Raw genomic sequence first — 17,090 nt, 5'->3', positions numbered from 1 at the left:
AACCCAAGATGGCAACCATCTCTCATTTTCAGTCCGTACAATGACGTCATAGAGCGACAATGCCGCACCCTCTCACTGAGGTTTTACAACATTTCCCAGGATGCTTTGCCAATGGCGACGCTATTTACCGGCGCCGACGGAAGAGCACCTGACTGAGCGGAAGTAGAGATCTCTGAGGCGAGGAAGGTGAGGACGAGAGGTACTGTGAAGCTGTGAGTAGCCACATGGGTCTGTAGTCTTGGCGGTGAGGGACACAGCCAGGGGAGGAACGTTTGGGAAGTGTGGGGGTGGCCCTCCTTAACTCAGGAGCCTCAGACCCTTCGTTCTTATACTAGTCCTGGGAGCAGGGAAAAACAAAACGTTGCTGTGGAGGCACAGTCTCCGTATTAAAATCGTATTGTTTTAAGTTTTCTTGGGACGAGATAGGGGCGAATTCGGGTTCTGCCGCAACCCAAGGGTCTTTGGCGTGATTTTACTGCGACCGGAGGAGTGGCGCCGCTGAAGGTCTGACTCAGCTTCTACAGCACTAGTTCTCAATTGGCTGCACCTGAAAGTCACCTGGGATGCCGTTTTAAAACTACAGATGCTCTGGCTCCACGCCAGACCGGTAAATCAGAATCTGTGGAGTATACAATCTGGTCAACAATACTTGCTAAAGCGTTTCGAGTGTTAACGTTGTGCATACAGGGTTAAGAACCACGCTTTTCATGGCTAATTCTGACTCCTTCGGGAATCCTGATTAGGGCTACCTGAGCCAAGGTCTCTCTTCCACTGTAACCTGCGTGGACTGTATCACATGCAAGTGGGTGAAGTTGATGATTGCTCTGTTGGCACGGATTGTATTTTGAGGTCTACCAGAAACTTATTTTTGAGCTTCGGTGCGGTGATGCTGGAAAGACAGGTCACAGTTTCTTATTTACGACCTGGTTATTCATTCGGAATAAAAATTAGAAACGCGTTGTTTTTCTTGCCATTGTTTTCGCTTCTACCATTTTTTTTGCAACCTTGAAAAACTGGGAGCAGTAGAAGATGGAGGAATCACATTAAAATCAGTGTCTCTTATTGGCTTGTAAGAAGTTCTGAAAAGGGTAACAGAATTACATTTGGCATTATTTGTGGGCTTATGAAAGCCTTTATATATATATATATATATATATATATATATATATATGACTTTATAATTGAATCAATGAAAAGAAGTTAGGATGTGATTTGAATTTTGATGCAGAAGTTTGTTTAAATGTGGTAGTTAGGATTGGATAGGCAGGTAGATAGCATTACCTAACCTATTTTCTCTTTTGCAGTTTCAGCTTCACCTCCCTCACTGATTCAGCATGGGGGATAAGTCAGAGAACTGTAGGGTTCCAGAGGATCTGTTAACTGGTTTGAAAGTTACAGATCCCCAGGAAGCAGAGTGTGTTAACCCTTCAGTATCCAGTGCCAAAGAGCATCATTCCCGGAGCGAGCTGCTCAAGGATGTCGAGGCCCAGCCCCAGGAGGACCAGGGAGAGGAGGAGTGCTTTCATGACGCCAGTGCCTCATTTGAGACGGAGGAGCCAGGAGTGGACAAGATTGAGAACAAACCTGAGGATGATATGAATTCCTCTGAACTAGATGAAGAATATCTAATGGAACTGGAAAAGAACATGCCAGATGAAGAGAAAAAGGTAAATATTATGTATTGTGCATGATTTGCCATGTAAACTTTTTTAAAGTGCTAAATTTGATTGATACTATATCATAGATTGTGTCATTTGTGGTAAAAACTGACTTGCCCATCTGTGTCCTTATTGCTTTAGTAATGATGGATCTGAGATAAATCAGTGACATGGTGGGGCTGCATTGAGTGTGTCTGCTTAGCAAAGAAGTTTCTACTTCTGTGAACTTTGAGTTCTTATGTTCATCTTGTGTGATTATTATATATATACCTTTTAACTTTAATGACCTTATCGATGGTTGGCTGCTGAAATTCCTGTCATAGATATTTTTTGGTCAGACTTTAGAATTTGGCATGTTGCCTGTTTGTTAATCCTTCATTAGCAAAAAAAATAACTGCCTGAATATCCTGGTGTTGATTTACTTACAGAGGGCAGTGACTGGGACCTGTGTCATTTACATTTTGTTCTTGAGGAACAGAATTGTGTGTGATAGTAGCTCATTTGTTAAGCACCAATAATATGCCAACCACTAAGCTTAAAATGTTGCTTGTGTTTTCATTTAATCTTTACTACATGCCTATGAAACGTATACTGTTAACATCTCTATAAGACAGCAGTTTAGGGTAGTACAGTAACTTGCCTGAAATCACGTATCTATTAAGTAGCAGAACTGTTTCTCAATCCCAGATCTCTCTGATTCCAAAGGTAAAATATAATGCTGAATTTAATAACAAAAACAATTGTCTTCCTACAAAGCAGATGCACTAATAAAATGTATACTATCCTGCTACTTTGCCCTTGGACTAGTGACTGAGCAAGCATTTATTTTGGGAGACAGAGGCTTGGGGTCTTCCATATATTCTTCCTTCTGATCTCATAAGCAAGGTGGCTTAAAGAGGTACTGTAACATCTGAGTTTGTCTGCAGAGAAAATGAGTGAGACTTGTAGCTTATGCCTCTGAAGCACTCACTTGCTGAACAGGTTATGATGCATTGGTGATGGGCTGAGATGGTAAACATGCAGTGTAATAATGCGAGGGGGGACGTGGCAGGAAGTGAGGAGAAGCATCTTAGGCACTTTTCATGATCAAATCTTTTGGTTTTGACAGGCATGCATTAGCTTTTGTGCTAGTGTGTGCCACTAGAGAAGAACGATAAAGGGCAAAAATGAGCCAAGTTCATAAACTACCTCCAGCAGAAACGGCTCAGAAAATTAAATCAAATACTATTTCAGTAACATTAGAGAAATGATTTTCCAGAAAGTATTTGGCTCAATTTTCATAACACTGGTGTAGATATGAAATGACCATGTTCAAATCTAAGCAATGCTTTTCTGATACCTTAATGTAGTTTGCCCTGCTATGGTGAATTTTCTCCAATGCCATTGGTTTGGTTTGTTACATACTATGCTTCCCATTCTCGTTATAGCAAAACATTTTTTGTCTCCTGGCCAGAAAATTTTAAGTTCTATAAATATTAGAAATAATTCTTTTTATTACTTATAAATCAAATATTCTAAACAGCAGAATACTTTTAAACTTTTTTCCTTTTAAAAATTAAGATATAATTTACATGTTGTATAACTGTTTAAGTTCTAATGTGTACTACTCACTGAGTTTTGACAACTGTGTATACCTGTGTAACTAACACCAGTTGAAGTATTCGCTTTCTTTTATGATACTTTGATAAATATCTTTGTGAAATTAGTATTAGGAAATCAGCTAAACAGATGAAGAAATGTCTCTGTTGCACATAAGGTTTAGTTTTATAAGTCATTGGGAAAAGGATATATTTAAGCTTGATTCTTTTAAAGTAGATGCAGTTCAGTTGATTCAACAACAAAAATGAACACAAAGGGCCACATGGGAAGATGTTCAGCCTCAGTAATAATTTTTAAATGCAAATTAAAGCATATCTTATTTCTCAGAGCATTGTTCAGATGTTGGCAAGAAAAGGAAGTAGGAACTAATGTACTAACAGTGAGAGTTTGAATTGCTACATCATTTCTGTGGTGTACAGATAGCAAATTTTTATATGAGCATTTCTTTAGATCAGGGCTACCATGGAACCTTCTGCAGTGATGGGAATGTTCTATATCTCCACTGTCCAATATGGTAGCCACTGGCTACCACATTTTAACAGTCATCTGGCCATTAAGCAGTTAAAATGTGGCTAGTGCAGCTGACAAAATGAATTTAAAAATTATTTTTTAAATTTTAGTTAATTTAAATAGTCTCACATGGCTGGTGAGCACCATAAAGTACCACGTTGCAGGATCATGCATAATTTCAGAAAACTAGAAATAATGCTGAACAGACGGTATTACTTTAAACAGTTTTGGCATGTTTATGTGTGGTGTACAACGTAGTCATTAAAAAGAGGTAAATCTTCATATTGACATGGATTAATGCCTGAATGTTAAATGAATTAAGCAGGTGTTATAATATGATTTGTAATAAATATGTATTTGGTGTTTGTCCGGTTCCTGACGCAGAGATCCTAAGACCTTTGAAACTTCCTAAGTGAAAAGAGATGAAAGTTTATTTTGTTATTCATAGCAAGGCTCTTTCAACCACACGTGACTTAATGTTAATGAGATGACTTTGGGAAAACCCCTAAGGATGAGGTCTGGTTGTCACTTTGGAGCTCTCAGCCCCACCCCCACTTCACCCCACCTCTGGGGAGGGAAGAGATGCTGAAGGTTGGATTAATCACTAATGATCAGTGATTAATCAATCATGCTTACTTAATGAAAGCTCCATAAAAACCCCTACAGGATGGAGTTCAGAGAGCTTCAGAGTTGGTGAACACGCATAGATGCTGAGAGGGTGCACATCCATAGAGCCTGGAAGCTCAGAGTGAAGGGTTGCACAAACCTTGCCTTATGCATCTCTTCCATCTGACTGTTCCTGAGTTATATCCTGTATAATAAAGTGATAATCTAATAAATGAACTCTTTTTCTGAGTTCTCTGAGCCCCTCTAGCAAATTAGTTGAACCTGAGGAGGTGGTCGTGGAAGCTGTCCATTTATAGCCCATGGGCCAAAAGTAGAGGTGACAGCAACATCATGGATGGGCTTAGAGGGCGTTATGCTAAGTGAGAGAAGTCAGAGAAAGACAGATACTGTATGATATCACTTTTATGGGTAATCTAAAAAATAAAACAAACTGGGGAATATAGCAAAAAAGAAACAGACTTGCAGATACAGGAAACAAACCAATGGTTACCAGTAGGGAGAGGGAAGGAAGGAGGGGCAGTATAGGGGTAGAGGAGTAAGAGGTACAAAGTACTGTGTATAGAATAAGCTATGGGGGTGTACCATACAGCACAGGGAATATAGCTAATATTTTATAATAATGCTAAGTGGAATATAACCTTTACAATCATGGATCACTGTGTTGTACATCTCTATATATAACTTGTATAATATTGTGCATCAGCTATACTTTAGTTTAAAAAATATATATATATATATGTGTATATATATACACACACACCAAAAAAAAAACCCAGCAGTGACAGCCTGGACTTGCAGTTGGCATCTGAAGTTGGGATGGAGCCAGTCTGTGGGACTCAGCCCGTAACCTGTGGGGTCTGGCACTGTCTCCAGTAGATAGTGACATAATTGAGTTAAAGTGTAGGACACCGGCTTGTCCACTATAGAGTCGGAGTTGCTCGGTGTGAGAGAAACTTCCACACATGTTCTAAGTGAGTGTTGAGAGTAGAAGACACATGCAGGTGTTTTCTTTATCAGAGGTTATAGAACAGTGATTTAAGTTAAAAACCTGTGTGAAAATAGTTTATACATGAAAATGTGCTTATACAGGAATGCTTGAAAGCATATACACCAAATTATAAAAAGTGAGTAGCTCTGAAGGATGTGGTTATTGGAGAATTTTCTTTTATATTTAGTACAATTTTATAATGTTTGCAGGATTTTTTTTATGGTAAGCATATGTTACACTTATGACCAACATCAGAAAAAGTAACTCCAGTTTGAGTATATAAATAAAATTTCAATTCTTTATAACCAGGGCAGACTTTTTACTAAAATAAGCACATAAAGCTGACCTTTGGGGATTTGGGAAAGATTTGCTATCATAGGATCTGTGTATTGCCAAACTTATCAAGTATCAATACCTGAAGTCTGTTATTCAAGCTGACTTGACTTGCCCTGTGGCTGAGAAGATCCAGGCTCAAGTGGGTGCCAATTCTCAGCAGAACTCATAGATCAGGAGTAATGGAGGAGGGAGAGGCAGTTAAGGTTTGTTTAAAACCAGCAAAATCTCTTCAAGAAAGCACTGGTGTGTATATTTCAGAAGCAATCTTGACTAATTGTGAAAACCTAAATGTAGACATGACTACCCAGAGGGATGGGATTTTAGCTCACATTTGAGATGTACTAGATCTGCAAAACAAATAAATGATTTTTAAAGGCTTGACTGAGGTGGACTTACCTGGTAGCAGATGAGAATTATTACTATAATAATATTATGATACAAAGATGCTTATAGTTTGGAAAACTATAGAATATATTTCTTTGTGGTGGTATTGATGTAAGAGAATCATTTTTTGTGGGCTGCTTATCAAAATGGAGTTCTCTGGGTGTTCTTACGCACACGCTAAAAGACCACTATCATGGAACGTTGCACACTGTCTTCATTAAATAGCTGAGTAAGTAAGATTTTCTGTCTCCCATGAGGGCCAGTAATTGGTCTTACAGATTTCAGAGATTTTATCATTCATTTATTCAAGAAATATTTTGCATTTCTTCCACATGCCACGCATTATTTGAGGCATTTAGGAATACAGCGGTGAATAAAACACTCATCTCTCATATTCTAGTTGGGCAGTATGGGTGGAGGTGGGGGGAGTGATAAGATGAGAAAGGCAGGGGCCTGGAAGGGTGGGCCCGACTATTTTTTTAATTGTAATATAATTGCTTTACAGCATTGTGTTAGTTTCTGCAGTGCAGCGGGAATCAGCCGTATGTGCACGTACACCCTCTCTCTAGAGCCTCCCTCCCACCCCCCACCCCTCCTCTGGGTCATCACAGAGCACCAAGCTGAGCTCGCTCTGTTCTGCAGCAGCTTCCCGCTGTTTCACACACGTCAGTGCTGCCCTCCCAGCTCGTCCTGCCCTCTCCTTTCCCCTCTGGGTCCACAAGTCCGTCTGTATGTCTGCGTCTCTATTCCTGCCCTGCAGGTAGGTTCAGCTGTACCATTTTTTGCATATATGTGTGTTAATATACAGTATTTGTTTCTCTCTCTGATGTACTTCACCCTATGTTACAGATGCTAGGTTTATCCACATCCCTACAACTGACTCAATTTCACTCCTTTTTATAGCTGAGTAATATTCTGTTATGTACCACATCTTTTTTATACATTCATCTGTCAGTGGACATTTATCTAGGTTGCTTCATGTAGGCAGGACTACTTTAAATTGGTTGGTCAGGGAAGACTTCTCTGGGGAGGTGCCATTTCAGGAAAGACTTTGTGGGAGAAAGGAGTCGAGTGTGTGAGGATCTGATGGGAAAATATTCCATATAAAGGGAGCAGTTAGTGTAAAGGTTGTAAGGTAGCTGTAAGCTTGATGTATTCTTGGCACGGGCTTCCCTGGTGGCTCAGATGGTAAGGAATCTGCCTGCAATGCAGGAGACCTGGGTTCTATCCCTGGGTTAGGAAGATCCCCTGGAGAAAGGAATGGCAACCCACTCTAATATTCTTGCGTGGAGAATCCCACGAACAGAGGAGCCTGGCGGGCTACAGTTTATGAGCATGCAAGGAGTGCAAGGGCCAGGAGCTGGAGCAAAGTGATCAAGGAAGAGAATGGGGTGATAAGTTAGAGTCTGTTGATGGAACACCTTGGGAGCCATGAGTAGGGAATTTTAATTTTTTTCTGACTGCAGTAGGAAAACAGATGGGTAATTTTAAGCCAGAGGAAAGATGAAAGTTATTAACATTTTATTAAGAGTATTCTGTTGGTCATGAGGACAGGGATGGTGCAGAACACTGAGACCAGTTAGGGCCTAATCTGTAGCCTGTGAAAGATGATGGTAACTTGAACTGTGGATTGAGTGAAGATAAGTGAATGCTTCAGGATACGTTTTGGAGGAGGAGTTGACAAGACATACTGAATTCCGTTGGGAGGGCTGGACAGAAAATAAGCATGATTCCTTGGCTTTGACTCCTGGGTAGCTGGTGATGCCCATTAAAACTAGGCAGATGATGGAGGGCTTTTTGAGTTTGTCAGGTCTCTGGTGATTTCATTTTTGTGTGCAAATGAAAAAGGTTTTTTATTTTTAAGCCTGAGTGCAGATTGTATCCTTTTAACGGATTTGTTCCCTGTTGCCAGTTGGTTGCACATCGAGTTCATTTACAAAAAGTCTGTTGCTTGGTGAGCATGGACTTGGCATGTTGTTTCTGCAATTTTAAAACATTTTTCTTAGGTTCTGAAATTGTAAAGGATTGTTTTTTCCTTTAGGGCTGTTTAATCTTTAACCAGGAACAGTTAATGGTTTAGTGCTGAAGTTCTTTATTAGTCTTTGCCCCGTCACTCCCACATTACTTTATCCTTTTGATTACCATGTTTCTCCTGCCTCATTGCATTATTTTTTTTAAATATTATACTTGTTTTACTTATTTGTCTGTGCCTGGTCTTCGTTTCTGCATGTCGAATCTCGTTCCCTGACTCGGGATTGAACTCAGGCCCCTTGCATCGGGAGCACCGAGTCTTATCCATTGGACCACCAGGGAAGTCCCCATTGCATCGTTTTCATAGTCTTATCAGTGTTGTTCTAACCGTGGGCATGTTTACCAGGAACAGTTCTCTTGGTTGCTTCCAGAAAGTTTTCAGTAACTTTTCTATAGTGCCCTGCATATTCTGTTAACCTCATGAGAAAACCCTTTCTGATTTGTTCTTTCCCTTTTATTTCATTTCTAATGGGCATCCTTTTGAACTAAGGTTGCCATATTTATTAATTTTATAGCGTTTACCAGTATTAAGTTTAATGAATGCTGTTGACAAGTGATTAAATAAAATCCTACAATTTAAGAACTGGAAGGGACCTTAGATTTCTGATCCTGATGTTAAACCAGGGGAAATAAGGGCCGTTTACTCTAAAACATTTGGAAGTTATTTGCTGATCAAAGAGTTAAAATGGCATTCAGTGTTTCTTTTGTTTACTAAGGAAGATCTCATTGTGTAGATCAGTGGTTCTCAAACTGAATTGTGTCTGAGAGTCACAGGAACCTTGCTAACCATGCAAAGCCCTGAGAGGTGTCTGCTACCACAGAATTGTGAGGTAGCAGCCAGGAACCTCCTTTGTTAACTATTGAAGTTAGTTGATTGACAGTGTTGTGTTCGTTTCAGGCGTACAGCATGGTGATTCAGTTGTACTTTTTCTCAATTATATTTCTTTATAGGTTATTACACGATATTGAATGTAGTTCGCTGTGCTATACAATAAATCCTTGTGGCTTATTTTCTATGTCATTTTGGTTCAGGTAGAACTGTGACTGCACTTTGGGAGACAGCTTAGATGAATGCAGATGACTAAGCTTCCAAAACAAGAAGTATTGACTAACCAGTACACTGACTTCATCTAACATCAGAAGAACTTACTAATAGGATTTTTTTTTTTCCTTGATCTTGTGCTCAGGGTTCTAAAAGATTAAAAGAGTGGACAGAATTTAAGCAGTACCAAAGTAAGAAAATTTTTTCTGTTGAACTGAGTTTTGGGAGATGGGATTTTCTGAGTTAAGAAACAGGAAACTATTTCCAAGATCAGTTGTCTTTCCTCAGAAGGATAAGACTTAGTGAGAGGTTCTAACTACAACTGCAATCTAGAGATTCTCCCTCCAAGCTCCTAGTAAACTAATAGGAATGACTTGTGGAAAGAGCAAATGTGTAAAGCAAATGATGTCTTATTTCAAAGAAAACAAAACTGAAGCTTCTGTTTCCTTTTTAATGATAAACCATTCCCTTCGGATAATTTGTATGTCGATGTATCTAGCCCTTTCAGGGTAAGGTTTCCTCTTAACCATATAAATAGGGCTGAAGCAGAAAGTTTTGTTGTCTCTGCTTCCACTTTCCAGCCCTTTAGCAAGTATGTAACTTTTTTTATTCCTCTTTTTTAGCCAGATAAGATTGATCTCTGCTTACTGTGCTTTAAAAGTTTGTACTGTTTTATTTTGTAGCAATTACTTTACAAAGCTGCAGGGGGAAGCAAAGAGCTCCTGATAGATTTACAATAGGGAAATTAATCTGCAGATAGTGAACCTCATGTTTTTCTCCCTGTTGTCTATAAACACATATTCACTACAGAATTATTTAATTAAGAGAAGTTTTTTTTAATGTACTTAATGCAAGTTTTTATCATTTAATAATGATGGAAGGGATATACACTTGTAAATTCCAAGTCAAGGATATTGTATTTATGTTTTGTTCACTGACCTAAAGTATAGGAAATATCCCTAGCCAGCCACTGCATCAAGAAGGTCTCTGGTGAAGAGTGGTGGTTTTGTGATTAATAAGGGAATGGTTGAACACCTTCTGATATTTTTTCCAGGTTACACCAATATCTAAAGTTGTGTCAGTTGGAATTTTGTGGATTCTGAGTTACAGAAAGCCATTCCCTACACTGAGCTTAAAGAGGAATTCACCTGTTTTTCCCCCAGTAGTTAATAGATTTTTACATTTAGATCTGCAGTCCAGTTGGAGTTTATTCTTATGTGTAGTGTGACATAGAATTCCAAATTTTTCATTTTCCAAATAACTACCAGCTTGTCCCAGGACTGTTTCAAAAGTCCATCTTTGCCTCAATGATCTAGTTATATTTTAGTGTTAACTGAGTTTGTTTCCTTTCCCAAATGCTTACCCTCTTCCTGTTTGTCAGATTATCGTTTAAATTTAGGTTATAGTGGCATTAGAACCTCATTTAGACTCAGATTGGATTACCAGAGATCTAAGTAGTAATACAATTTAAAAATAACTGGAGAATTAATTATTTTAAAAGTATAAAAACATGCTGTGGAGATGGCTTTCTGCAGTATAATATTTCAGTTCTTTCATAAAGGACGGTGCCCCATGTCATGAAATTATTTTACCCTATGACCCAAGAAAATAATTTTCTAGAAAACAGAGTAAAAGATCCCATGCATCTATATATTTGTAAGGGCTAAGAATAAGGGAGACCTGGATTCAGTCTCTGGGTTGGGAAGATTCCCTAGAGAAGGGAAACCCTCCCCACTCCAGTATTCTGGCCTGGAGAATTCCATGGACTGTGTAGTCTGTGGGGTCACAGAGTTGGACATGACTGAGTGACTTTCACTTTCAAAGAATAAGTACTTGCAGATTGAATTCATCCATCTTCCAGGAATCCATTTTGCTAACTTACTGGAAAATGAACTTGGATTAACTGTAGAAGAAAAACCCAAGACCAGTGGTACAAGTCCCTGATTCACAGTGAGGTAGAGGTCTATTTTTAACGTAGGTCTCAGGATCTTTATAGATCAGATCTCTGGGACTTGATGACATGTTCTGAAGTAGTGTCATCTTCCTTTCGGGTGCCCTAATTCTTGGTAGCAAGGGAATTTAAAGTCACTTTTTCCTCAGGACAGTGAAACGTGTAAACTTTGTGCTTATTACCTTTCCGCAGCAGTTTCTGTGTCTTGCTCAGTTATTCCTTCCTGCAAACAATTTGTTATTTCCATACAGTGAAAGACAATATACTCTTGTAGTTAAAAGTGTGAAGGGTTAAACAGATCTGTCTTAGTAGCTCCATCATTTAACTTGGTATAAGGTGGGATAATAATACTACCTTTCTTACAAAGTTGTTGTAAGGATTAAATGACTAGCACATGAAAGCAATCAGGAAGTGTTAGTTGTTAGCTAAGTTGTAGCTAAAATTCAATGTGAGTGTAGACTGCAAAATACTTGTCCTCTTTATGTATTTTATAACTACTGTTAGGTGCATATCGATTTTTATAGCTATTATATTTTCCTAACTTGACTCTTTTATCATCATGAAATGTTCCTTCTTTGTCTCTAGCAGTAATTCTTGTTTTTAAAACTATTTAGTCTGATACTTCTATAGGCAGTGCTATAGACAGTGTTTTCATCCCTCCCAAAATTTATATCTTAAAAGCTTACTCCCAATGTGACGGAATTAAGAGATGGAGCCTTTGGGAAATGATTAGGTCGTGAGGTTGGAGTACTCATGAATGAGATTTGCGTCCTAATAAGAGATCTAAGAACCCCTGACCATTCTGTCACATGAGGCTGTAGTGATCCTTATGATCCAGAGAGCAGGCACTCACCAGATATTAAATCTGCCAGCCCCTTAATCTTAGACTTCCAGCCTCCAGAATGCTTGTTGGTTATAAGCCCCCCAGTCTTTGATACTTTTGTGATAGCAGCCCAAACTAAGACATCCACTCTCTTTTGTGGTTACTGATTGATATATTTTTGATATCCTTAAACGTTCACCCTGTTTGCATGTTTGAATCTGAAGTGTGTCTTAGAGACAGCATGTGATTGGATCTTCTTAATTTTATTCTGACAGTCTCTGCCATTTCATTAGTGTTTAGTCCATTCACATTATGCTTATTGACATGGTTAAATATATATCAGACATTTTGTCTTCTATACGTCTCATGTCTTTTTTATTCCTTTTTCTTTTACTACAGTCTTTTGTGTTAGATAATTTTTTTAATGTACCATTTTAATATTTCTGATTTTTTAGCCATCTGTTTCTTAGCTAAATTTTCTTGAAAGTGAAAGTCTCTCAGTTGTGTCCAACTCTTTGCAACCCCATGGACTATACAGTCCATGGAAATCTCCAGGCCAGAATACTGGAGTTGGGTAGCCTTTCCCTCCTACAGGGAATCTTCCCAACCCAGGGATCGAACCCAGGTCTTCCACATTGCAGGCAGTTCTGTACCAGCTGAGCCACAAGGGAAGCCCTAAAAGAGAAAATAATGTATTTATAGAGCATTTGGTGTATTTCCCATTTATAATACCCTTCATTTCTTCATGAACTTTTACTGTCCGGTGACATCTTTCAGTCCAAAGGACTTCCTTTAGTTTGTCTTGTAAGGCAGGTATGATAGCAGCAAATGCTCTGTCTTTATCTGTGAATGTCTTTATTTAGCCTTTATTTTGAGGTGTGGCTTTCTTAAATATCTAATTCTTGATTGACAGTCTTTTTTCTTTTACCATTTTGAATGTGTCAGTGTGTCATTTTACTGCCTCTGCCCTTCATTGTTTCTGGTGAGAAATCAGATATTGACAGTTTTGTTGTTCCCCTATACTTGATAAGTTGTTGTTATCTCGTTGCTTTCAGATTTTGTCTTTGAGCAAATTTGACTCTGGTGTCTCTAGAGATAGATCTGTGTACTTGGGGTTCACTGAGCTTCTTGAATCTTTAGATTAACTCTGTTCACCACAGTTTTGAGATTTTTAGTCATTTTTTCAAATACCTGTTCTCATTTCTGGGATTCTAATCACATAATATTGTGACGGGTCCTTTTTTTTTTTTTTCCATCTTTTTTTCCTGCCCTTAGTTCTTCAGATTGGATGTCTATTGCTCTAACTTCAAGTTTTCTTATTCCTTATGCCAATGCAAGTCCGCTGAGCCCATCTGAATATTTACAGTTACTGAATCTTTCATCTTTGTTTTCATTTTGTTTTTCTTTGTAAATAATGTCTGTCTTTTTTTCATGGTTCTGTTTTTTAATCATTGTCATCATGCTCATTAAGTCTTTAAACATACTCCATTTTTTCAACAAATTATAACTTTTTTGTTTTTTTATCATCTTAAAATTTTAAAAATTTTTATTGGAGTGTAGTTGATTCATAATTTGGTTAGTGCATATATAAAGCAAAGTGAATCAGTTGTGTGTGTGTGTGTGTGTATCCATTCTTTTTCAAATTCTTTTCTCATATATGTCACCACAGAATATTGAGTAGAGCTCCCTGTGCTATACAGTCAGTCTTTGTTAGTTACCTATTCTGTCTTTAGTGGTGTGTGTATGTTGATTCTAATCTCCCGATTTATCACTTCCCCCCTGTGGTTTTCCTTTGGTAACCGTAAGTTTGATTTAGAGATCGGTGGGTCTGTTCTGTTTTGTAAGTAGATTCATTTGTATCATTTTTTATTAGATTTCACATGTTAGTGATTTCATATGATATTTCTGACTTAACTTCACTTAATACAATCTTTTGATGATGGCCATTCTGACCAGTGTGAAGTGATAGCTCATTGTAGTTTTGATTTGCATTTCTCTAGTAATTAGTGATGTTTAGCATCTTTTCATGTGTGTCTTTTTGGCTATCTGTATATCTTCTTTAGAAAAATGTATATTTATATGTTTCACCCATTTTTGATTGGGTCATTTGGGGTGTGTGTTTTGTTTTTTTTTTGAACCACGTGAGTTGTTTGTATGTTTTGGAGATTAACCCCTTGTCATTGCATTGATTAAAAATATATTTCTTCTCATTCTGTGAGTTGTCTTTTCGTTTTGTTTATGATTTCCTTTGCTGTGGAAAACTTAGTTTACTTAGGTCTCATTTGTTTATTTTTGCTTTTATTCTCATTACTGTAGGAGGTGGATCAAAAAAGATATGCTGTGACTTATGTTGAGCCTGTGATTTCCGTCTAAGAGTTTTATAGTTTCCAGCCTTACTTTTAGGTCTTTAATCCTTTTCATTTTTGTCTATGGTGTTAGGGAGGATTCTAATTTCCATTTTTTTTTTTCATAAAGCTGTCCAGTTTTCCTAGCACCACTTTATGGAAGAGACCATGTTTTCTGCATTGTATAGTCTTGCCTCCTTTATCACAGATTTGTTGAAAATAGGTTTATCTCTGGATTTTGTCTCCTGTTGCACTGATCTTTATTCCTGTTTTTGTGCCCGTACTATGTTGTTTTGATGACTGCAGTTTGTAGTATAGTCTGCAGTCAGGGAGCCTGATTCCTCTAACTCCATTTTTCTTTCTCAGTATTGCTTTGGGTATTCAGGGTCATTTGTGTTTCCATACAAATTTCTATAATTTTTGTTTTGAGTCTGTGAAAAGCGTCGTCAGTAATTTGATAGGGATTGCATTGAATCTGTAGCTTGCTTTGGATAGTATAGTCATTTTGATGGTATTGACTCTTCTAATCCAAGAACACTGTATATTTTTCCATCTGTGTCATCTTTGATTTCTTTCATCAGCCTCTTGTAGTTTTCTGAGTACAGGTCTTTTTGCCTCCTTAGGTAGGTTTATTACTAGGTATTTTATTCTTGATGTGATGGTAAATGGGATTGTTTCCTTAATTCTCTTTCTGATCTTTTGTTGTTAGTTTATAGAAATGCAAGAGATTTCTGTGTATTAATTTTGTATCCTGTGACTTTACCAGATTCCTTGATGAGCTCTAATAGTTTTCTGATGGCATTTTTAGGATTTTCTATGGATAGTATCATGTCATGTACAAACAATGACAATTTTGCTTCTTATCCAATTTGAATTTCTTTTATTTCTTTTTCTTCTCTGATTGCCATGGCTAGGACTTCCAAAACTGTGTTGAATAAAAGTGGGAAGAGTAGACATGCTTGTTCCTGATCTTAGAAGGCATGGTGTATGTGTGCTGTCATGTCTGACTCTTTGCTGTCCCATGGACTGTCCCCATCAGGTTCCTCTCTCCATGGAATTTTCCAGGCAAGAAATAAGAGGGGGTTGCCATTTCCTTCTCCAGGGGCTCTTCGTGACCCAGAGATCAAACTTGCATCTCCTGTGTTGACAGGCAGATTCTTTACCACTTGTGCCACCTGAATGATCTAAATTTTCCACCATTGAGAGTGATGTTAGCTGTGGGTTTGTCACATATGGCCTTCATTTTGCTGAGATGGGTTCTCTCTGTACCCACTTTCTGGAGTTTTTTTTTTTTTCTTTTTTTAATGATAAATGAGTTTTGAATTTGTCAGAATCTCTGCATCTATTGAGATGACTGTATGGTTTTTCTTCTTCAGTTTGTTAATGTGGTGTATCACACTGATTGATTAACATATGTTGAAGAATCCTTGCATCCCTGGGGTAAATCCCGTTTGATCATGGTGTATGATCCTTCTAATGTATTGTTGGATTTGATTTGCTAATATTTTGTTAAGGATTTTTGCATCTGTGTTCATCAGTGATATTGGCCTGTAATTTTCTCCTTTTAGTAGTTGTCTTTGTCTGGATTTGTTATTAGGATAATGGTGGACTTGTAGAATCAGCTTAGGGGTGTTCCTTCCTCTGCAATTTTTTGGAAGCATTTCAGAAGGATAGGTGTTAACTCTTCTCTAAATGTTTGATAGAATTTGCCTGTCAACATTTGTTGCAAGTGTTTTGATCACAGTTTCCATATCAAAACTTATGATTAATATGTTCATATTTTCTGTTTATTGTTCAGTTTTGGAAGATTGTACCTTTCTAAGAATTTATGATCTTTTTTGTATTTTTGTGATGTCTACTGTAACTTCTTTTTCATCTCTAACTTTATTGTTTTGAGCCTTCTGCCTTTTTGTATTGATAAGTCTAGCTGAAGATTTATCAATTACATCTTTTCAAAGAACCAGCTTTTAGTTTCGTTGATACTTTCCTTTGTTTTCTTCATCTCTATCTCATTTGCCTGCTCTGATCTTTATGATTTCTTTCCTTCTACTAACTTTGGATTTTGTTCTTCTTTCTTTAGGCGTAAGGCTATGTTGTTTGATATTTTTTGTGTTTCCTAAGATTGCATTGCCATATACTTCCTTTTTAGAACTGCTTTTGCTGCATTGCATAGGTTTTGGATCATCATGCTTTCATTATAATTTGTGTGTAGGTATTTTTTTATTTCCTCTCTGATTTCTTCAGTGATCTATTGGTAGTTCAGTGTCATATTGTTCAGTGTCAAATTGTGTGTGTGTGTGTGTTTACAGGTTTTTTTACTGTAATTTATTTTTAATCTCATAGTGTTGTGGTCAGAAAAGATGCTTGATATGATTTCAATTTTCTTAAATTTACTGAAGCTTGATTTATGGCCCAAGATGTGACATATCCTGGAGAATGTTCCATGTGCACTTGAGAAGAAAGTGTATTCTGCTTTTGAATGAATTTTTCTATAAATATCAACTGTCTATCTTGCTTAATGTGTCATTTAAGGCCTGTGTTTCCTTATTGATTTTCTGTCTGCATGATCTGTCCATTAGTGTTAGTGGGGTGTTAAAGTCCCCCACTATTACTGTCCGTTTCCCCTTTTATGACTGTTAGCATTTGCCTTATATATTGAGGTGCGACTAGGTTGGGTGTATATTTGTTTATAGTTGTTACATCATCTTCTTGGATTGACCCCTTGATCATTGTATAGTGTCCTTCCTTGTCTCTTATAAGTCTTTTTTTAAAAAGCCTGTTTTATCTGATGTCATT

The 17,090-nt window shown here is 37.7% G+C and overlaps 1 protein-coding gene across 4 annotated transcripts in view; it reads left to right on the top strand.

Annotated features, from left to right (window-relative positions):
- Positions 1 to 12: 12 nt before the first annotated feature.
- TTC1 (tetratricopeptide repeat domain 1) overlaps positions 13 to 17,090 on the top strand; it is a 48,184-nt gene continuing 31,106 nt past the window's right edge. Inside the window, exons 1-2 of one of the 4 annotated variants that reach the window (XM_043464823.1) lie at positions 13 to 186; positions 1,305 to 1,667. In XM_043464823.1, coding sequence (XP_043320758.1) covers positions 1,335 to 1,667 — 333 coding nt within the window. In that variant the 5' untranslated portion in view covers positions 13 to 186; positions 1,305 to 1,334. Of the gene's footprint in view, positions 213 to 1,302; positions 1,668 to 17,090 lie in introns of those variants that run through there. The other 3 variants (XM_043464825.1, XM_043464822.1, XM_043464826.1) reach the window with 3 other exon arrangements.

Source organism: Cervus canadensis, chromosome 4 (assembly GCF_019320065.1).
Source record: "Cervus canadensis isolate Bull #8, Minnesota chromosome 4, ASM1932006v1, whole genome shotgun sequence".
In the NCBI taxonomy this organism is placed as follows: Eukaryota; Metazoa; Chordata; class Mammalia; order Artiodactyla; family Cervidae; genus Cervus; species Cervus canadensis.
Note: the sequence above shows the minus strand (reverse complement) of the source record. Positions and strands in the feature narration are given on the sequence as shown.